The following is a 24,553-nucleotide window of genomic DNA, read 5'->3' on the forward strand; positions in this document are numbered from 1 at the left end:
GTAGTAGTAGGACACCACACAAACGAAGCGTATTAAGCACTTATTTAGCGGTTTAACGTTCAACAAACATATATATTTATATTTATTGTGACTGCTCGTGTGTGTATTAATAGCGATTAAAAGTTTTAAAAGTGACAAAAATTAGCGTCAATTTCATAGTATACACTATACCTGTATATTATATATAATAAGATTAAACGTTTATATGAGCTCGCGGGCGTACGATTTAATCGTTGTAACAACACAATGTCTACATTCAATGTACAAGAAATAAACTTATATTATTCTTGCAGTAACTGAACCGGTGCACTATTTGCTGCTTTACAAAATCTACAATCATATTATTTTAGATGTATAATTCTAAAATAAATAATATACGTAAATATTTATTTAATAACAAATTAAAGTTAGTAAAAATATTATGATCGTATCAACAATTACTGAAAAATAAATACAAATGTTCAGTCGGGGATGTAATTCGTGTTACCAGTTTAACAAGAAAAGATTATCATTTTTATATTTTAATTTAGACAATATATTATATATATATATATATTCAACAGTCGCTCGATTTTAGGAACAAATCTGAAACGAAACAACAATGGTACTATACACAATTTTATCGAAATATGAATCGTGTCAACCACCATCGTTGTCGTTGTCATAGTCGTTTGTGCAAACGTATCGTACATAGCATATAGACGGTAGGGACACGTTTGGACAGAGGTCTAAAGGCACAAGACATAGAGATAGGAATAATGTCAAATGATGCTGCGATTGCACATACGGCGAAGCTAAAAGCTTCTATATGACATGGCAGTGACAATATACATATATTTATATATATATATATATATATATTATGTTTGCGACGACGTATTTATATTTTATACGATAAGTAAGTACACACATACGCGTGCCGTGCGTGTGCGTGACAAACAGTGCGAACAATATATATAATATAATGTACACGTATATAATATGTATTTTGATTTACAAGCGGGGTTCGGGGATACCTAGTTGATAACACCTCCTATTCGAACGCACATTTCATCTCCGATTTCGTCTAACCCCACTCGAAAATTCTCTTTTCCTTTTCCTCTCACAATCGCATCCTCGCAGCCCGACCACCCTCGCCGAGGGAACTATACCGTTCTACTACATCGATAACAAACAAAGCACACGACTTTGAATACTTGTTGTTTAGCGATCACAGGCTGTTTACATTCGGTCCGATAACTTTTGGTTTCGCGCGTCTCCTCCCACATGCAATATATATCATATGCAAAACTCGCAGCGTACATTATTATTATATACATATATACCATCCGTCCATATATTATATATGTTTATCTCTTATACCATGTTGTTGCGGTGGCAAATATCTGTTTTATTAAGAAATTGCATTGCGCCAGACCAACGAAATGAAAAACTAGAAGAAAAATCCTAGTCTGATAAGCTCATCGCCGGCGCGTCACAGTGGTGAGACGCGGGTGGGTTGGGTTTCCTATATACGGCGTAATGGATTTGGACACGTGTGAGTATATATATATTATATTCTGCACCAGCCAACACACATGCTCGCGAGCGTAACGGTGGCGGTTCGCCCGTGTTTTTCGCTTCCGGACGTTGACAAATCATTGCGTGTCGGAGCGTGTAAACGTAGATGGCGTAATGTCGTTCTTTTTTTGTTCTCCGGGCCTGGAGAATGCGCGACAACAATATAATGGAATGAACGGCGACTGTATATATATATATATATATATATATATTTAAGGCCGTCTCATCTCTCTCTAATATCTTTCGTAAAATGTGCTCGAATATAACATATATATACCTATATATAAAAAAGCACTACCGGCGGAAAGAAGAGAAACATATACTTTTAGGATCCCCCGGGGAACGGTGAGAAACTACGACGAGTATATAATATATATGTGCGTGTGTGCGTGTGTGTGTCACCTGGTACCCGAAGAGGAGAGAAAAGGGGAAAAAAACAAAGATGCTTTCTCTCCTTGGCAAAGCCGTAAACGTTTTTCGACCGCCGTAATTCACTGACGTTTGTCCTGCTCTACACTCACACACACACATATACACCCGCCGCCGGTAGTCTGGCACATGTGCGCGCACGCACAGTACACTCCGACGAAGAAGCCGATATTAATAAACTCGCGTATATGATATACGACCGCCTTTGCAACGGCACACCCCCTACCAACGATCCGACAAGTCCGGAGCAAAAATCCTAGGGGTTTAAACTAACGGCTGCAGCGGCGGGTAAAACGACAGACAGGCCGCCGTACTATATACGTATGTATATAAAAGCATAAGAAAGGGGTGCCGCCGTTGTTGTTATATCCAAACCGGGTGAGCCACATGCGTTTTTAATATTGAATTTGAGTGCGCTGGAATTTTCGTCGCTGCGAGTTATCATCAGAATTCGTTTAGAGGATCGTTTAAGGTCGAGTTTGCGGTATTTCTCACGCACTTTTTCTATATATATATAACGTTGCCAGGACGTTTTAATTATCACCACAGAACAGCCGCAGTATGACAAGATCATATCCAGTCACCAAAACCACAATTTTAAACGATCTATATATATATATTGTGTATATTCTATATATTTCTAGCAAACGTACGATTATATTACATAGATTTGTTGAATTGGTAGTTTCGTTACGTAGAGCAAATAATAATTGTATATTACCGTCTAGATAATCTGCAGCAACGCCATGATATTCTATATATTATTATAATATAAATTTCCGTTATCTGTAGAAAAAGAGTTGTACATATTTATACTATAATATAGGTGGGTAGTAAAGTTTTGTTATATAAAACGAAATTCAGTTTTTTTAATATTAATAATATTCTTCTATGGTTTATGAATGTATGAGCGCATACCCAAGCACACTCGTACACACGCCCACTTACTGTGTGATTGTAAAGTACTGTACAGTATAAATAGAAACAAAAGTTTCAGAAAAAGTATGTTTGTCGTATGACTTTTGTTATTTCACAAGTATGAACACAATTCGATATTGTGTTCTTATTGTTTTTTTTCCGTACAGTGCACTAAAGAAACAAGAAATATGTTTATGGAAAAGGTACAAATGTGTCTTTTTTTGTTATCGAAATTTCTTGTTGTGTTTGTAAATGCCATGATGAAAGAAAATACAAATCATAATAAAAACAAAAGGATTCGAAAATTGAAAATTTCCATACTTATACAAGATTAATAGGTTTCCATAAAATGTTTAGACGGTATCGATTTAAAGATGTATGAATCTCACTGTATACAGATATATAGTATCAAACATAATAAACCGTTCGACAATTAATAACAAATACGATATAATAGCATGAAACTAAATAAAAACTCTACCCGTTCTCTAAGGAGTGAACGGGAAATGGAAATCTGTCCGCATTGCGCGGTCTTTACAATAACAGCAGCAGCACATTGCAGTTTTCGTTGTGCTGAACAATAAATATAGCTCCGGTGGCGGAAACAGAAAGAATTAAACTATTTTAATTCGTTTGGCGACGATGGAAAACGAATTTTCTTCAAAATATGTTTGGGTTGTTGGTAGATAATGGTTGAATGAAAGGGAAACACTCGAGCAATGTGATATATGACTACTACGAGCACTACGTGTCTCGGATTCGGCTTGTATAATATATAAAAAACGAATTATGCAAAATCGTTAACTGGTAGCATATTCTAGGCCACTACAACATGCAGCAGGTTACTATACGGATACCGGAAGTATTCTGCAAGTCTTTTATTGTATTAAAAACTCCTCGTATATATAATAATAGTAAATACAGTAAACAAATGCGATTTTAATGGCGAGTATACGAAATAAAGAATAAATACTATCTTACCACCAATTGCACCCGTTGTATTGGTCTCTTGACGTGCCACCTTACACCCACCCACCGCAGCCGTATGTGTCCCACACAGACAGTCGAGTACTGAGTAGAGCTATGGTATAAGAATGGCTAAAGAAAACGAATACTACGATACATACACCGTTCTACCGCTACCCCCGTCATGCGTCGCTTTTGTGCGCGCGTATCCGTCGCCTCCGCCCAAAAAATATCCTCTCTCACCCTCTTATGTACTGTTTTAAGGCAGCGGGGTATACTGCAGTAAGAGAGAGTGCACGTCACACGATTTCGTATTAAAGGGTATTAAATTATTAACAAGGCCTTTAGCTCCGTGTGACGAGCCGTTTGTTTTCGCTCGAGCCGGGGCGGCCAGATTTAATTACGTTAAAACCGTCTAAACCGTACCCTACACCACTCCACCGATTTAAACCGAACCACGAGCTAGGGAAAGGTGTCGTTTATTAAAATTTCCGCCGTATTTCATTGGGCTTAAAACGATATACCGCAGCGGCACGCCTTGGCTGGCTGCCGCTGCTGCTACCGTTATACTGCAACAGCACCGTCGCCGTCGTCGACTACGACGACGACGTCCGCTTTTAACGACGGTACAGCGTAGCGTATACAGTCATTAAATTTATATGCATATATACGCATAATACACACACACACACACACACACACACACACATATAAATATATATTATACACATATTAACTCAAAAAACGAGCCATTCCAATTATATATCCGTAGCGGTTGTTCACATTGCACAAATAATTATAGTTGATATATATATATATAAAATCCGCAAACGTTAGGTTCAATAATTTTTTTCGTCTACACTCTATACAATTATCGAAAAAACACAATGATGTTGGTCATAAAAATGAATTATTTTATTGGTTTTTATTAAAATAATATGAGCCGCGATTTAATTTATACATTTGAAGAAATTCAACAAAATATATGTTCGTTGTTTAGCATTTTCTTATTTAATTGCTGGTTTGACAAAATTAATTTAATATTTATTTATTTATTTTCTATCTGACTATCGATAAATCAAAGTATCAGGACTATTATTTCTGCGAGGAGACTTTCTAAACTTCTTAAAATCACGTTGTCATCGCGGTCGATAAGTTTTCTACACACTAAGCTTTTAAGTGCAACAGTTAAATTAGACGCCAAGGGAAAAAATATATACTTTCTGACGATTGACAACAAGCATTTTTTTACATTCTTATAAAAACATTATTAGATGGGTTTTGACAAAAAAGTGTATCATACATATTGTTATAAAACATAGGTATACGTATGGACTTCTTTTATATTCTTCTTAACTAGATTTGCACAAACACAATGTTAAGATGTTTATGAATTAAAAAAAGTATAATAAAACCAACATAATACTTGTCTTTGGATATAGAGAAAACTATACGTTTACTGTTTTTGTTTACTCGCTGTTATGCCGTTTAATTTAATGCCGTTAATAAGGTTCAGTAGCTCCCATCCCACCACCACCACCACCAACACCACAATGACACAATAATAGCAGGGCAATTAATAATGTTCATATATACACCTCTACTGCTACTATATCCCCATTGCCAAATGAAAGAGAACTCCATTGTTATAAGAGAAAAGTCACCGGTTGCCTGGATCTAAATTGAGCAATATTTTATCACTATTCAGGTCAAAAGCTACAGGGCTTGTTGGTATATTCAAATACTCGTTTTATCGATAATATTTTTGAATTTATTAATACTCAGTTGTCATTATTTTTCTAAGTATTGTAAAATTAAAAGGCTAGGCAAATTAAAAAAAAAAAAAAAAATTATGATGATAATAATAATAATAATGGTTAAAAAGTATCTTAACTCTTGTGTATAAAATATTAATAATATTATTCGTATTAAATCATTAAAAAATTGTGTACCTACTAGATAATTTTATTTAGCTATAAGTTAATATTATGGAAACATGTAAAGCTCTAATTAAATTAAAAATACTAGTTTTAAAAGTTCTAATTAAACACTAGCATTTTTCTTACGTGACTTGCGTAATGATGATCACAAATGTAAAAAAAATACAAAACATGCAATGTGAAAATGTTAAAATTGAACTTAAAATTCAAATAAGGTTTTGATCTTTTTAAAACACTGTACTTCTATTATGTAGTTTTCATGTATAAAAATGTGTTTTTAATACAAAATAAAAATAAAAACATTGTCTACATTTAGTGTGCGTATTTATGATAAATATTAGTACAATAATAGAGAAGATTGCATGTTATGATTACATTTATAGTGATTATTATAAATTATACAGGAGGATATATTTCGATGATTAAATGAATTTTAATTTTTTACCTACACTTTGATTAATAAATAAAATTAACTTGTTAATGTACTCCAGTTTTATTTATTTATCAATACAACATTTTTTTTATTATAATTGTAAGTAAAATATAAACTTAAAAATAATAACTATATTTTTTATGAACGATATAAAAATAATATCCATTTATAATAAACCTTTATTAATTACCTATAATACGATTTTAAGACCTAAAATAATTATTTATTCGCAAATAAATTATTGAAATGTATAATCGTAAAGATTTATAGTATTCAGGAATATTATAGTCATAAACAATTGCAGTTGTTATAATATAATTAAAGATTATACTACAATAAAATAAAACTTTAAAATAGTTTTTAATAACATTTAATTAGCGTTAGTACATGTAGGTAAATAAACACAATTGTCTTTAAGAATATTAATTAACAATAAATATTATAAAATGAATAATACTATATTGTAAATACTTTGATATTTGTAAAACATACATAATTCAAATGTCTACATGTATACCCTTCTTTTTTATTTATTGTGGTTAATCATTTTTTAGAAAAAAACGTAAGTCTGTATAACTTTTCTTTCTCATAATATTATGTTTACCCAACCGAAAGGTACATGTTAACGTCTCTTTGCATATTCGCGGAAAACATATTTTGCTATGCGCGTTAAAATGTCAAAGTTTTGGCCGTTAAACCCTACATCGACGATTTTTTCACCTTTAACGGCTACGCGTCATACTTAAAAAGTTCTTTCACATAAGTCTCTCAAAAGACTCTAAAAGTTTATTTTTTTTCTGATGCAACACGTCTGAACACGTGCATTTTACATCTCAGGTCATTCCAATAGATTATTATTATCCATTTCTGTTGCTGATTCTTTTCTTTCCCCCTTTTCATTTATTTATTTTTTTTTTTAGTAAAAAAATTACTGCTTCGCACGCGACCCTGAATAGAATCATTAACACAAAGGTCTCTCTACCTTGACGCGTTTTCATTATAAACTTTTCTAAGTCGAGACTTCCCCCACAACAATCGGTTGCGTGCCTGTAATTTCGTACACGGAGCACATTATGTACACGTTTTAATGCAATTTTGTCTTCGACGCAACTGTAAAATAAAACACACCAGTAACGGTCAAGAAGTGTTTGTATTTTTTTCTCAATCAGCGTGAAAAAGAAAAAAGAGAAAAATTGTTTACAGCCTGTCTCCAGAGTTGATTTGCATATCGCATTATAACTGTTTGTTTAGTGAAAATCCGCGAACCAGCGGTAGTCTGTTATTTTTACTGCTATTATGCGATGGCCGTTAAATGGTTTAAAGGATTTGAAAAAAAAGACAACTGTGAACCTTTTGTGTTGCAAATCCTGCACGGTAGGATGTACTGGATCCAGATAATACGCGGTGTGAATTAATCACCTGAATATTCAAACAACTAGATCACAAGAACTTTGAGGAATCATAAAAAAAACAGTAGCATTATGTTAAGTATAAAAATTAATATTAATATTAAATTTAGTACAGCTAACGAATAAATTATAAAATTCTGAAAATATTAATGTGTGTTATTCAAGACTAACTATACATATTATATTAAATCGATAAAAATAAAATATGTTTTTAACTGTATTATTTATACTATTATGTATTTTAAAATACTTATGTGAATAATTATCTTATTTAAGCAAATATATTTAATTTTTAAAACCTAACAAGCCAGAGATGAGATATTATTTTCTAACAAATAAAAATTTTCTAATTTTTAATTAAGTTTTCAAACTATGGATTTAATAAAATAACATTCTAAAAGTTGCATGTTTATTTCGTTGATAACTATAAAGTCAAGACGATAATAATAATAATACCAAAGTTACAATTTTTCACAATAAAAGAAGTTTATTAGGTTATGGATAATAGTCTTTTATAAAAAATAAATATATATAATTTTACATGTAAAATTTATTTTTTCATAAAGCTGAAGAAGTTTTTTATTGTTGTTATGATATTATTAAACTCTGTATAGCTTTTAAAAAATAAAGTTACACGTAATATTATAATAAACAAAAATATAAATATTTGTTTACTTAAGTGATTGTGTAGCTTGAGAACTATGGACATACATTTATAATCACAATTCATCATATCCTTGCTTAACTTTTTTATTACTCTTAGTTTATACTTCAGAATATATCTAAATGAATACCTAATGAATACTTAAAGTAATATAGATGAAATTAAGTAAATATATTAACATTATACTATGTTTTTTTTTTTTATTAAAAATACTTTTTTTACATTTTTATTTTTAATAAAATTATATTATGCTTTAAGGATTTTTTTGTCGTTCCTGTGGTAGGCCAAAGACTTAAATTTCTAAGTTTATCGATAAAATTACGTCTTTTTACTTTTTTAAGTAAATGTATTGTCGTATTGATAAAAATATCAACTCTGGCGATTTTGTATATGTTGCAGTTAACATATAAATCGATTATTATTGCCACTTTAAATGTTCACAAATCTTCCTATTCATCATTAATTATTATTCATAGGTCAGCTCTTCTATGATTAACGGCTTTTTATCGTCTTACAACTAGCCGCCACGATATTTGGAAATTGTAATACAGTATTTCCAAAAACAATCTAAGCTATGCCACCGCGACGAACCTTATCAGATTATCTTTTTATGTTATATGAATCGTTAAATTTTACTTTATAATATTGTGAATATAACGGATGTAGTTATTTAAAAGTGTTAGTAGGTTTTAGTTAAAAATATTCAATTAACAATTAAATGGATAATGAATACAACACAATACAGTAGAGATGCAGAAATTAAATTATATTTGAACATATTGCTATAATAAGAACTATAACAATATTTATTAGTGTTCACGAAATTAACAACTTTGAACGGTTTACTTACGAAAAGTCTTAAGAAACTAAACGAAGTTTGTTGGTGTTTCAACTCCTCGATAAGGTTCCAACTTTCTTATGATTTACTACTCGAAATAATTGAGTTACATGGTCTGCGAATTTCAGCGAAACAAGTAACTGTATAACTGATATTAATCGTAACGTTCATTTAAAATATTTAATTTTGGTAGTTAATTCATCAATTCAGCAAATGAATATGATATATATTAAGATAATCATGCTTAGTTAAACATGCAACTTACATAGTAATATTTTTCTATGTAAAATTAAAAAAAGATAATGAGACGAATACATAATAAGTATTTAAAGTTGAATGGTTTATTAATTATATATATAAAAATAATAATCACATTTTGACAATAAACAAAATTATCTTACTTATTTTTTAGATCAATAATATAATTATTGCTAGTACTGTATTTAGTGAGTATCATAACATTAAATTTTTAACAACATTGTAACATTATTATTATATTTCTTGTTATTTTTAGCATAATCACTAAATATAAGTCTGTTAGGCTTTCAACATTTTTAGTTAAAATATTAACAAAATTATTAATTGTTTACATACATTTTAACTATTCCTGTGACTCAGCATAATTTTTGTGCAAACACGCATTATTTTACACACATCACGTATGTTGGAAGTCCGAGTACTTATATGTAACGATTTTATTTTATTGCAAGTTAAATACACTATTTAATTTGAATAGTATAATAGTATATATAGTATGTACAATGAAAACAGTGTACATACTATATATACAAAATGAATGTCATAAAATATATGTGAAATTATACAAGAAAAACTATAGTTGAACTTTAAAAAACATAGTTTTGAGTAAAAAACTGTAATTGACTGAACTCAACATTAAAACTCGTCTTGTATTATAGCTGTGTTTATCCATGATAATTAAATAGGTGTTTAACTATAGGTATACTTAGTACATACATAATATGATAGTTTTTGTAAAATATTTATAATTTATCGATTTTGATTTAAATAATATTAAATCGATGGGTCAATGTTTTATTTGAACATAAACAATAATTATTCAATAGCGTGAACATGTATTATGTAGTTGATTAGTATGTATAAAAATATATTATATAAAACGGTGTATTTTCTATAAAGCTTATTTGAAACACCCTAGATTACCAACTACACGGTACAAGTATATAACCAAAGTCTCTATAGATATTTATAGCTATATGTATAGTTCTTAGTAAAAATTAGAAGGTAGTTTACAAGTGTGAAGGTTTGAAAAGCTATAATGTCACACCTTTTGACCAATAAAACTTATATCCCAGAGAAACTTTACGATCAACGTGGTCGTTTGCTTAAGTCAAAGGTCCCAAGAGAGGATGTTTCGAACGCAAGACAAAAAATCCTCGTTTGCAGTAAACTGACTTTATACTATAATATACAAGATGCATACCTGGAAATCCTTTGTCGAGAATCGAGTATCTCGGGTTTGTGTCCAAGTCCAGTCGCATACTATCTCGAAGCCAATAGATGGCTGGCTGCGGAGTACCAGTGGCGGTGCATTGCAACACAGCGTTATGGCCCACTTCAATAGATTTGTGAGTTCCCGGGCCCTCGGTAATCACCGGAAAACCGACGGGCAAATCTTTTTCTGAAAAAAAAAGTAAAAATATAGGATAAATAAAAATAAGACGAGATAACATTTTTTATCGTTTAGTTCCGCTATCATAGGCGACGCGGAAACATGCTGCAACAAGTGGTCGTATACACACGCACACACATACGTATATATAAAGTAGGAAAACACAGTAACGTATATGCCTGCGGTGGCGTGGTAAATATTCTCGCTGTATCAACCATGCAGCCGTCGAACGTGTATCTCCGAAACAAATATTTGCTTAACAATGTCGACGCCCTAGACGAACGGAAATATGTACAGAGAAGAGAAAGTTTCATAAACTCATCCCACAGACAAAGTGTATACAGTGGGCGGTGAGTGTGTGTGCCCCGTGAACTTGGCTCGACAGTGTCATACTTAATCATGAGGGGACTCTAGCTGTTAATTACTGTGGAAAGGACATGTCAAACATGCATGTGCGTGCGTGCGGTTAGTATAATATTATAATTCACAATAATAAACATGACCTAAAATATATATGCTACATGCCTACACTGGCCCTAATAGTGCGACAATCGGTGCATAGAAACGTATCAAAACTTTCGTTATCTATTAATTTTGTACCTATACGTGTACGCTCACATATATATATATATATGTGTGTGTGTGTGTGTGTGTGTATGTGTGCGCGCGCGTGTGTTTTTATCTACAGCTCCAGCAAACTATTGCAACTAATTTTATTTTATTTTATTATTCTTATTATTCCTCTTCAATATATATTTCAAGAATTACTATGAAACTTGAACTGCGGTTACTGTGTGAATATACCTTCTACTTTCTCGTGGGCTAATAAATTTAATTAAGACAACGCCAAAGCACCCTGGGGACATGTCTGTTTATCAGCTGGACCGACCCTACTTGTTAATTACGGTTTATTATATTTTCATTATTATTGTTGCTAATCCTGAAACCCATGGGAACCATTGGTAAAGATATGAACGTTAAAATAAGAAAAACTTCAACTGTCAAGAACGTTTAAATTAATTTTCCTGAACAAACAATAATATTGACATTTGTAATTAATAAATATAAGTATTTTTTTAAATTAAATATTTTCATTATTCGACTGCCTCAATTTTAATTTTTAATACAATGTTATAAACTATTATACTTTTATACTGTTCATTTATTTTTATTACCTTTTGAGTTTATGACGAATTAAAATTTACGTATATAACTTTTTGACTGTAAATATTATTATGTAGCAATTAAATTAAATCATAAGGTGTATACAACACGGTAAGAACGTTATAAAAACATAATAATCGTGACACGAGGTAATTTTAAAGAGTAATAAAAATATTAATTTATCAATGTGTTTCAATGATATTGATTTTTAAATTTATATTTTCATAAAATACATGAAAAAGTCAATAATATAATAAACGAGTTAATGTATATATACATACATACATACATACATACATACATACATACATACATACATACATAGAAATAATCACAAACAAATTTAATTTAGTTAGAAATTTTTCATTAATAAATCAAATCAAATATAACATACTATATAAAGTACATTGACGTTAAGAAAATCAAACTTATTTTCTCATAAAAATTACAGAATGTTATAGAATAAATAAATAAATAAGTAAGCTTAATATTTTTAGAACTTTAAAATGTAAAAATAAGAAAATAATTACTACAAAAATTAATGTAATTCTAATAATTCAATGTCATATAAATTGAGTGCCTATTTCATAAATTGTAGAAATCCATAACAATGTACAATACAACAAAAGTTACAAAGTAACAATATTTATTTTTATTCTATTTACATGAACAATGTGTTTCAATGAGTCCTCGACAAAATATTGTTATACACCAGTTAAAATTCAAGATACGAATTATTATTTAATTTTATCACTGTAAAATACATCAAACAAACAAAAAAAAAAAAACGATTTTTTATTAAATCTAAATATTAAATTCTAAATCATTCAATAAAATATAATTGAATAATACCTTTATTTAAAGTAGAAAAAACTTTCATTAGTCACCTTTTAAAACGTTTGTAATGCCGTCATTTTTTAATATATATTTTAATGTGAATAAAATGTTATAACTTATAAGTAGCCATAATATATACATAAATATTAAATATAGATAATATAATTTATATGTAGACATTTCTACTTTTCTTATACACTATATAGTACTATATAATATCATAGTTTAATAATTGAAAATGCGTCAGTATGTTTTTATAGTTCTTCATTTCCTGTAAAATAAATTATAATATTTACGTTTTATTTTTGCCACTAATCATATAATATGTTATTAAGGTAGGTATTAAAATTTTTTTTTTTTTGATCAACTGATGGCCACAGATTTACTAAACCATTATACTCGTGGCCACTATCGTATATTAAGCAATACAATTTAAAATTTATATAAATTTCTATAATACAAATAATTAACATATAATAACTATTATTTATTATTATTTTAGTATCCCTGACGAAGGAGAAACAAGAACTGGAAATGATTATTTTTACATTCTCTTATTAGACTGAAGTTTGAGGCTACTTAAGTATTTTAAAAAGTATCTAATTTAATTTTAATTAAAATTATACCGCATAACAATTATTTTAAATTTAATTAAACTTAAATACCTACGATTATTGTAGCGATAAAAATCAACTTAAATAAATATAATTATTAAGATATTATTAATATTTAGTGTGATAATAATACATACGTCTATCTTAAATTATTTTTTAAAAAAATATAGCATTAAAATGGAATGTATTATAATTTCAAAAAATTGACAGCCCTTTTAGTTTTATTTTTTATAAGAATATGTCCAATATGATAACTTTACAACATTTCTCATAACAAATACGAGAAGAAGAAGCCGCATCGATTGGGCTCAGGTGGTTCATTTCAAAATCGGTCAAAGGCGACGCTGTGGGCGCGCTAACAAATAATTATTTATATATAAGACCAGCTTGGCTTGTCCGCTCTTTTAATAACGATCCAGGTTGTGGCAAATATAAAAAAGTCATCTCTCTTGGCGTCTGACAGCAGATGTGCAAAGGTCTTGGGATATTGCGCTTTGTTCCCCAACGCGTACCTCTTTTATTCTCAGGCCGCATAACGTTATTAAATCCTCATGCCCCTTATTCTGGATAGGTAGGAGGAGAAGTTTACCCACCTCGTGTTGTTATCCTATTCTTTGGTGACGATTTTATATTTTAATAAACGAGAATCCTTTGCTATATTCATGGAACATTCCCTCAACTTATTTTGGAAAACCAGTGTGGAAAAGCACAGCAGAATGAATAAAGAGTGTTTTATATTTTTCCATTTCTCGATATAGAATACCTCAATAATGATAAAATGGAACAAACCCTATGATTTAAGAGTATAGAATATTCAATTATTTATAACATAAGGTGCCTATTTATAGGTTACAAATTCTACTTAAGATATAAGCAACAATAAACAATTAAAATATGAAAATACAAATATATTAGAATATTAAGTTTAATAAGTAACTTTAACATATGTAATACCTATCTTATAAAACCGAGTATACAAAATATCTAGAAAAATATGCAAATGCGTAGTATATGTATAGTGTATAATTATTAATAAAAACTTTATAAGCATCTATACAATATAAAATATGTTTAGTAAATTTGGTAAAAATTATTTTTTAAAACAATAGTTAGTTTTAAGATAATGTAAATATACGTTTGTTAGATGTGCTAATTTGTAAAAGCATTTTCTAAGAAAATATTATGCATAAGGGGTCTATATTTTCAAGATACACTATATAGTCTAAAAAGACCCTTATTGAATTATACCAAAGTGCTCTATAGCAGCTCATCTGTTTGTAAACAGCCTCGAATGATGTATTTCAATAAGATCTCATCACTACCGTTACTTTCAAAAAAAGTTTGTTTGCATAGAATATTATATTTAAGTGGTGATACGGTACCAGAAATGTTTGTCGCATATATAAACAACATTCAATTAATTAAATCATGTACAAAATAATTATTAAAATGCACACACACGTTTAACTCAATTAAACTTTCCGAGAGAATCGTGTAAGTGTATCTTAATAATGGTTTTAAAGTAAACAACATTAATTTACGAAAATTAAGATACTTATAATTAATCAGTATTATTATAGTCATAATACAATAATAAAATGTAGAATTAAAATATTAGCTATACGCTATATTTATATACTACTTTGTTCCATATTAAATGTTAATGTAGAAAAAAAATGTATACTATGTTTTAAAATCGAGCTTGCATCAATATTTTCGTCTTGAGTTTAAAGAAATGACCATTAAAGATAAAAGCATTTTAAGGAAATTCTAAAAACTAACATAATCATTGAAATTTATTTACAGTTATCTAAACAGCTGTGGTAGATTTATGTTTTAATTGAATGTATAACACGTACAATTTATATTTAAATAATTTTCAGTAATGGTTGTAATAATTGAGTATATCTGTATATAATATATGTACTTAAAAAAGTCAATTAAACAAATGGTTTAATTTATATATTTTGTTTTAATTTTAATTTTAATATAAAACTTTTATTTTTATTTTTATCACATGTTTTGAAGGAAAATACATAATACATAGATCTCTCATTCGGCTAAATAGTGTAAAATAAAAATGATGTTGAATTTATATGCATATATATATAGTATTTAAATATTTCATATTAACAATAATAGGTATACGCACATATGTGTTTATAGGTTATATTTATTATGTACTGTGTAATATACTACTCTTACAAGAAACCTTTATGATAAATAATGAATATAGACTCAACTGACTTGAGTCGGTTTGGACATTTTTAAGCATTAGGTATCGTCGTAACGGTGATGGATTACACGATGTATGTTGTTCTTTATTTCCACCTGACGCTTCGGTTTTATTTCGGGTCGAATGGCGCAGCATTAGACGAACATTGGAACAGTCGTGAGAGGGCGGACGGACATACGCATCTAATGCGTTTATCCAGGGCTCGTGTAATAGACTTGTCACCCTTCCCCTTATCCCGGCCCTGTAGTGTTCTGGGTGCTTTATTTGTCCTATCCCTTGTTATATTCGCGAGCCTGTATCTAAATGGGACTTGTCACACAGTCGGGCGGAGAAAAAACGGTATAAAGATAGAAAATCTTAACCTTTTTTTTCTTCTTTCCTTTCCTTCTCATATTCATCCCTCTCCCAAACTATACACACAACACTAACACATCCTTTGATTACTGTCTGTCTGCGTTAATAACACCATAATAAGTCATTCCAAGAAGACTCAGGCAAAAGATAAATTTAAGCTGTCCATCCGGATTTACCTATCATAAATAACATTTGCACATGCACAATGAGAAATGCAGAAGATGGATATTTAACGGAGTCTCTACATACCATAACGAAACATATTATTCATCAGTAGGTAGGTGTACCTATTCTTCTATCGTAATGTTTTTCGTTACCCGATTTCTAAATAGTCATCTTTGTGCCAACTGCTACGATTAATTGCAGTCTTTAAATTTTCAGCTTTCTCAACATAAATATTAAAGAACGTTTATACGTGAAATAGATTGAATGCTTTATAAGTAATCATAATGATGTATTGTACATTTAACGTGTATATACCGCGATCAACAGTTGTATGGAATAAATTTACAATGATAACCTGATCAATATTGCACTATTATTACACATATTTGTGCTATAAATTCATCAAATACAAACAAACAGAAAGTTTAACTTGTCATACAATTTATAGTTAGTACTTAGCAATTAAACATACTCAAGGTAAATAAAAAAAGTATACATATAAATTCTTGATGTAGATAAAGAATATTTCAAAGAGTGAATCATTTATTGAAAATAATTAATAAAGAAAGGTACTACTTGTAAATAATTGTTTAACAATTTTTACATAGAATGGTTTCATTAGAGCAATAATAATAATAATAAACCACCCTCCCGGAACAACATATAATAAATTCACAAAATTTCCGTAAACTCGGACAGGGCCTTTTTTGTTTTAATAACGGGCCAACGATATTAATAATATCTTATTTTTATGGACTCAGATCGGTATCTAGCCAGCACCGTGTGAAATATGTAGCGTAATAACAGTACCTCAGAATGTATTCGCAGCACACGATTTAATGGTTTTTGGGTAAACGTTCGACGCACGGCGAGAGGGAGGTGGAATGGCACTTAAAAAAAATATATTAATAATAATTCCGCGCGAACCTTATTTTTCCAGAGCACGTAAAAATAATACACGTATATTATACGAACCGAATTTAATAGGTTTCCCTCTATATGCGATGGCCGTCAGTGAGTGAGTGAATGTGTGTGTATGTATATACCCATTTATTATTATTGCTGTTTTATTATTAGTATTATTATTATTATTATTATATATATTTTTTAGCCAATAGGGGTCGTACAAAAAATAAGGACGATAAGCATCGAAAATTTATTGGTCTAATAAAAAAAATATATATTTTATAAATATATTTATTTTTGGATGGTAAAATTGACGCGAAAAACATTTATCTGACCGAATAAATAGATGCATTTCTCACCTTCCCTATGTATAAAACCGTGTGATAGTAGACGAATATAATATTAGATAGAGTTTCCTTTATGTTGTTTAGCAGGTGCCGGCGGCAGAGTCCCGTTAATGGAAAAAGCGGCTTAACTTTTTGCCTACACCCCACTACAATAATAATAAACATGCCACATGGTGTCCTTCCCCTCCCTTAGCTTCGTTTAAACCCTTCCTCATGACACGGCTCGAACACCCCCCTTCATCACACCATCTCTTTGCGGTGCTTAAAATGCCAGAGGCGAGGTCGAGCCGTGAATTGTAAGCATCTGTATGTGTTTTCAGGCATAGCGAAATAATTATTGAAATTTGACAAGGCAGCTTTCAAAAATCCCAAGTGACAGTAAATCTACAATATAGCATGACATAAATTAACTAAGTTTTAATTTAAAATTAATTAATTTTAATTAAAACATTTCATCCACAAAAGGAGTCGATAAAAATAATTATTATGCTAACATCACTTGTAAGTGTATACAACTGTATTACAAGAAATTACAATTTATAAGTAACTGTATACAATATCTTTCCTTTATTGACTAACGCATACGTTAAGACAAGTATTATTAATGTTTATGACAATAACATACCACCATCATATTTACCAGCTATAAGAGTTTATTTCAATATCAACTTACAATATCAAAAAAAAAAAAAAAAAAAAAAAAAATGTACTGAATTGAGTATTGTATTGAATATCTAATTTAAAGTAAAATCGATTTAAGATAATGAGCGAAATAGTTCGGAGAGATTCACAATTAGTAATTATACTGTTATTACCAAGCAAATTATATAACTTGTAGTGAACAATATCATAATGTTTAATTTTAATTATACAAGATAGTTATCCAAACTTAGCATATTATGATATTATTAAAATTATTCTTGGTGATGAATAATACATTTTTAACAACCAATTATTAAAAAAAGAAAACTAAAAGAAATAACTATATTTAAATGTATAATATACTTTATACCTGCAGATTAATCATTTACTTTAAATATGACGATTTTTAATCAATTCATGTATTATAAATTTTAAAAAAGAATAACTTAATACACACATACAGCTTGCGTTATATAATAATTGTAATTAAAATATCTGATTAACAACATGTCATCTCACTTAAATATAAATTACATAATAGTTTATAAATATTATACATAGGTATAATGTACAAAACATAGTACAATTATAATTTATATTTTAAATATTAGTTATCATAATATGTTTTTGGAATATTAAAATCATACACATTCAGTTTTTGATTCATAAAAAGTGAACACGCTTATAAGAATGAAAAAAAATTAAACCAATATTTTATTGGAATCACACAAATCTTAAATTTTTTGGAAATGTTAAAAATTTTTTCGTTCAATGTTCACTATTAGAAATAATTAATTAGTTTATTATAGGATTTATATAAATATAGATTAATTATATTTGAGATTAGGCATTATTTTATTACTTGAGGTACAATATAAAAATTATAAAACTTTGTAAAACTTTGAATGAGATAAAGTAAGGAAATAAAAAAAATTATCGAAAATTTAAACGATAATAAGTTACAGGGTAAGCATGTTAAATGTGTATACATAGATATGTGACTTGATAATTTGAAATTGGTATACAAAAAAATGTGACAAACAAAAATAATTATTTTTGGTGTCTCTTATAGCGCTGATGATGCACTCGATGTAAAACGTCATTAAATAGTGAGAAAGAGAGAGTAGAAGGAGAAAAAATACGTACAAATTAGAAGACATTTTCCAGACCCTTAGAAACAATGGTCTGTAGCATCGGCGTCTTTTGAATATACAAAGTTTTCTTTAACTTCTGTACATCGAGTGTAGTCGCAAAGTTCGAAACAAAAGGTTTTGTCGTTAATGTTTCACGGTAGCAAGGTGGTTGAATGGAGCTTGTGCATCATTTCTAAAAGATTTTAGTAACAGTTTTTGGAACAAGATTGAGGACGGTATAGAGATATTAGTAGAAGAAAATATTACTATAGGAATTTTAAAGTTTTTCAGTTAATACTTTAATAAAACAATTTGAATTTTAGCTATGTTTACGATATAATTTAATATTTTTTTTATACATTTTTTTTTAATTTCTCCTGAATTTAAAACTATATCAAGTAGATACATTAGTTGAGTTTATTTGTGTTAACATTTACTTGTAAATAACTTTTTTCTATTCTGAATTTTAAACGAAGATAGTATTAAGTATAAACCTAAAAGTATACAAAAAAAAAAAAAAAATCACGATAATTGTCCATATAATTTACTAGTATATCAAGTTATTGAGATTAAAACAATTCTGTCATTGGAAAAACAAACACGATTTGATAATTTACAACAACTGTTACATATCAAGTACTGTGTTAACAAAAATGTTTTATTCTGTTCCTAATAGACAATGCTAATAAATCTAGTTGGGAACGAGTGGCAGTTAATGTGTAAAAAATCTCCGACAGCAATTTGTTCACCCTAACATTGATTAATATTTTGGGATAGCTGCTAACGTTAACGTCGTTATCCTCTTCCCTTGGCGGTAAAAAAAAAACAATTTAAAAATAATATATATATAGTCCATCAGTTAATGAATAACAACGCGGTCAAAATTGCTATAACGATTAAAGTCATGATTTATTAGTAAACAGAAAAAACAATATGAACATAAAAAAAAATTAAACAGATAATATTTACAAAATTTTAGGATTTATGTCTTGTCACCTGAAATCGGTTATATAACAATATTAAAAACAACCCACGATATTGATAATAGTGTAAATGATCCCAATTTAACCAGTTAGTTCTCATCATTTATTATTATTTATTTAGTAAACAAAAAAAAATAGAAATACTGATATATCTATAATACATTATCCTCATATAATCTATGTAAACTATAGTTAAAAAAATATACAAAAATATATAATTTATAAATACTATGACTGATAAATATATAGTTTAACTATATTTATTAATATATTTTAATGTTTTAATTAAGCGTATTGTAAATAAAATACCAGAACACGAATACGTGATGAATTCATTTATTCACGATTCACTTAAATAATAAAATTAAATTTCATTATATGTACTTTTATATATTTTCTAAGTTTGTTATATATATATTTATAAACTCTAATCTATTAAATGTACCTAACTTGTCCCGAATCCTAACGACTGAAAACTTGAAAGTTATACTAGTAAGACATTATATAATAAACTTTTAAAATTACTTACTTAAAAATAAATAAACAACTTTTTTTTAAAGAATCTCGTAGAATTTCTTGATCGAAAAATGTATTCTTGACTAATAATATAATTTTACTAAGCAGAAGTTATATTTTTTAATACCAACTTAAAATATTGGATAATCAATTTAATTTTATTCATTTAAGCTGTAAAATATACAGTAAAAATAATATTTATTTATAATTGATACATGTACACATCATATGTATATATAATACCTTTACATAAAAATAATACCTGAAGTTGACAATTATTAGATATTATGTTTATTACTATTTAATTAAACGATAAGAAGTGTAATATTTACTTATATTCACATTATATGATTAAAATGGTTTTGAAAAATAGATATCAGTTACAAGTTATTAAGTGATCTGCAAATTATGCAAATTTATTTTAATTTCAGGTATGTATATAACTTATTAAAGTATAGTCAGTAAACTAACAGTTGAGTTCAATATGCAGTTTCTTGATATTAAATAGACCAAAATGTCGTTCCGCGTTTACTGGAAATTTTTGGAAACTAAAAATAAAGTATAAAAAAAATACAATATGGAAACACTAGCGCGCACACATAACAATAATCCCGAAATAGATTGGACAGATCTCAGTTTCAGCTTAGAACATTTCACTTTACTCCAACTGTCCGATAGTTATATTAGTACTTTCCGTTTATTTTTTCCTAGTAAAAATGTTAATACAATCGTGCACCATTTTATGAGAACGAATTCTCGATTCGACTTTTACCTACGAGTAACACTAAAAAAAATACAAATAAGTGGAAAACAAACAACACGAGTACTACCGGTTGATACTTGCCTTTTCTATCCTTTTCTATACATGCTATATATATATATATGTGTGTGTGTGTGTGTGTGTGTGTGTGTAGTATCACACCAGGGAACCATACGGTACAGGCGTAGATACAAATATATATATATAACACAAGTGAATATTTGGTAGTGCTATGAAAAATTGTACGGACTATAAAAAGCAAACATCCATATTATATATATTTACACATGGAAACTTTACTACAGGTAGGTAGAATTACCAATACATTTTTGTTCACTTCAGAACAGGTATGAAAAACAAAATGAAAAAAAAAGGAATAACGGACGAATAAATGTCTGACGACGGCAATAAAACAAATGATTTGAAATATTCGTTGCACGCTCAAACGTTTCCTTCAGTTAAAAATGACAGAATCATGCTTCAAACTCGTGTAAACTGATTCACAAGGGATGAAAAAAAATGAATAATCAGTCTTGTGACAGGTTGCCTCGTTCATTCAGACATTATTATATAAACGTTTCGGTCGGAGGAAAGGCAAATGCAATGGGAGCAGAAAACGAGGAAAAATCGTAGGGCGATTAAGAGTTTTATCTTTGGTGCAGCAAAGGTCGCAACGATGATAAATCGCAAGACGTAGCGGCGGCACCTTTTGTCCTAACGGTAATCCTCCTGCCACCGCCGACATAGAAACGGTGGGTGGTGTAACGGGACAACACCCCCGAAGGCGCTTTCTCTCCCAACACGGCGGCAAAGGGGCACTGTTGTAAATATTAATAAAGCTGGACCCCTTCTTCCTTCATCTCTTACGAAACACTACGGAGTAGGTGTTAAATCTCGCGTTCGGGACACGCCCTTTATTGCCACGGAGAATGTATACCCCGGCAAGAAGAACAACACGCCTGGCCAACAACAACAAAACGTTAATAGCTTTCTTGTGGTAGCAATGCTAGAGACCCTTCTCTCCTTTCTCTCTATTGGACTCATGATTATGATGATGATAATAATGATAAAGATGATGGGAAAAAATAACAGGGTAAAGAAAAGACCACCTTAAACAATAACATGAATCGCATAAACAATAGCTCAGGTATTACATATATATATATATATATATATACATTTATAATGTACTATATATTATATGTATATTGATAAAGTAAAAAAAATGTGTTCAGCGTTAAAAAAATAACATTCAAGAATAACAATAACCATTTTAAGTGTGACGAATTTAAAATAATTATCATAAACAAAAAGTGAAATAATACGTATTATTTAAAAACTAAAACGTTTTAATAATAATGGTTATTTTCGAACCTCTGACAGTATTTAAGAAAGTAATAATTTACTAGCCTATGTTTAGTTATATCATATTACAAGTCTAAAGTGGTAATTAAAATCATGGTGTTAGACGTGTTTCGCTAACTATTGCTGCAATAAACATATCAGTTTTCAACTACTCGACAATTAATTAGGAATTACTATATCATAATTAAACTAGAAATTTAAACCAAAAACGGCAATAAATAATATTAAATGCATCCGCTGAATATCATTCAAATATAAACAAGACAATATCAATACATGGAAAAACCCCTATAAATAATTTCTTTATAAAACAAAAACAATAATTATAATAAATAAAATATTAGAAATAACATTTTGTTTTCACAAATTAATTTTTATAGACAAGACATTCAAAAATACTGATTTAAAAAAAATAAATGTATTATCCATAATCACAAAATATAAAATAACAATATCAATATAAATAAGCAAAAAAATCAATAAATTACAAATCACATTTGGATGGCAGTTATTGATTTTTGGTATTATTACCTAATATGAATAACTAAATATTTGATCATCAGTTGTGTAACATACACAATCTTATAGTTTAAAAATAATGTTTAATATAAAATCGATATGTTGAGAATATGAGAAATAAATTGTAATTTTAAACTATTCGTTCAAAAGTATATGAGCACTATTAACAATAATAGGTATATTATTAATTCATTTTGAATAAAAAAAAAAATGAAATAAATAAAATAAGATGTCAAGAATTTTTCAATTTGATCATGACAAATACAGGAAATATGACATACTCGTGTATCTAAATATATCGATTGACCGACACAAAAACCACTGGGACTTGGTTATTAAACATAGGCCATTATAATAAAGTTGTGTGTAGGGGACAAGGCATCGACAACAATTTAGATGAACAGAAAAGGGGAAGAGAGTGCACCAACATGCAGCTGGGATGACACGAAGGCCAATAATAGGATATATAATGTTATATATATAGGAAGTTCCACATGCATCGCAAAGGCGGCTTACGGTAGTTGAAACAAAAGCCTGCTACCACTATACACATATGACTTACTCACTCGGGAATCTACATATAAACCAGCATCAGATTGTGTATATACAACAGCAGTCGATGTTGAATTTTGACGTAATCCTATTTCGGTATTAACTAAATTGAGTTCAGCAGTCCTCGTCACCCGACGGCCTTAACCTAAAATCGTTTACCAACCACTTCCTAATCCAGGAGAAGAGGAATACTCTAGAGATAGGTCGACCTAACACATTAAAGTTATACTTCAATAAAGAATCGAATAAGAGTCTAAACACTCCAAATTACAGAAATAGACGTGTCACAATGCTTATATATATTCGTATTAAATAATTAGTGTCGTTTTGATTTAGAAAAGAAAAATACCTATCTAAAATAAAACGGGTGAAGCTTAGATGAAGTTCTTACTATTAAGTACATAATATACACTTAGTGATGATTATGCTCTTGAACACACTTGAATAAATTATTCAATTTAAAATTAAATTCTATTGTAAATTTAAATTAATGGATATTTTTCAATTTTCCAACAACATTATATTATATTTAGCCATTTAACTCGTTAGTATTATTCTCAAAGATAACACTGTATAATTAATAAGTCAAAACTACGTTCAAGATAAATTTTTAAAATTATTTAATGATTTTTATTAAGTTTAAAAGAAGACG

The 24,553-nt window shown here is 29.1% G+C and overlaps 1 protein-coding gene across 7 annotated transcripts in view; it reads right to left on the bottom strand.

Moving 5' to 3' along the window:
• The window catches only part of LOC113560630 (tyrosine-protein phosphatase Lar), a 151,901-nt gene that overhangs the window by 51,542 nt on the left and 75,806 nt on the right, over window positions 1-24,553 (bottom strand). For all 7 annotated transcript variants that reach the window (XM_026966621.1, XM_026966624.1, XM_026966623.1 and 4 more), the window contains one exon: window positions 10,620-10,817. In XM_026966621.1, coding sequence (XP_026822422.1) covers window positions 10,620-10,817 — 198 coding nt within the window. The remainder of the gene's footprint in view (window positions 1-10,619; window positions 10,818-24,553) is intronic.

This window comes from Rhopalosiphum maidis, chromosome 4, assembly GCF_003676215.2.
Source record: "Rhopalosiphum maidis isolate BTI-1 chromosome 4, ASM367621v3, whole genome shotgun sequence".
Taxonomy (NCBI): domain Eukaryota; kingdom Metazoa; phylum Arthropoda; class Insecta; order Hemiptera; family Aphididae; genus Rhopalosiphum; species Rhopalosiphum maidis.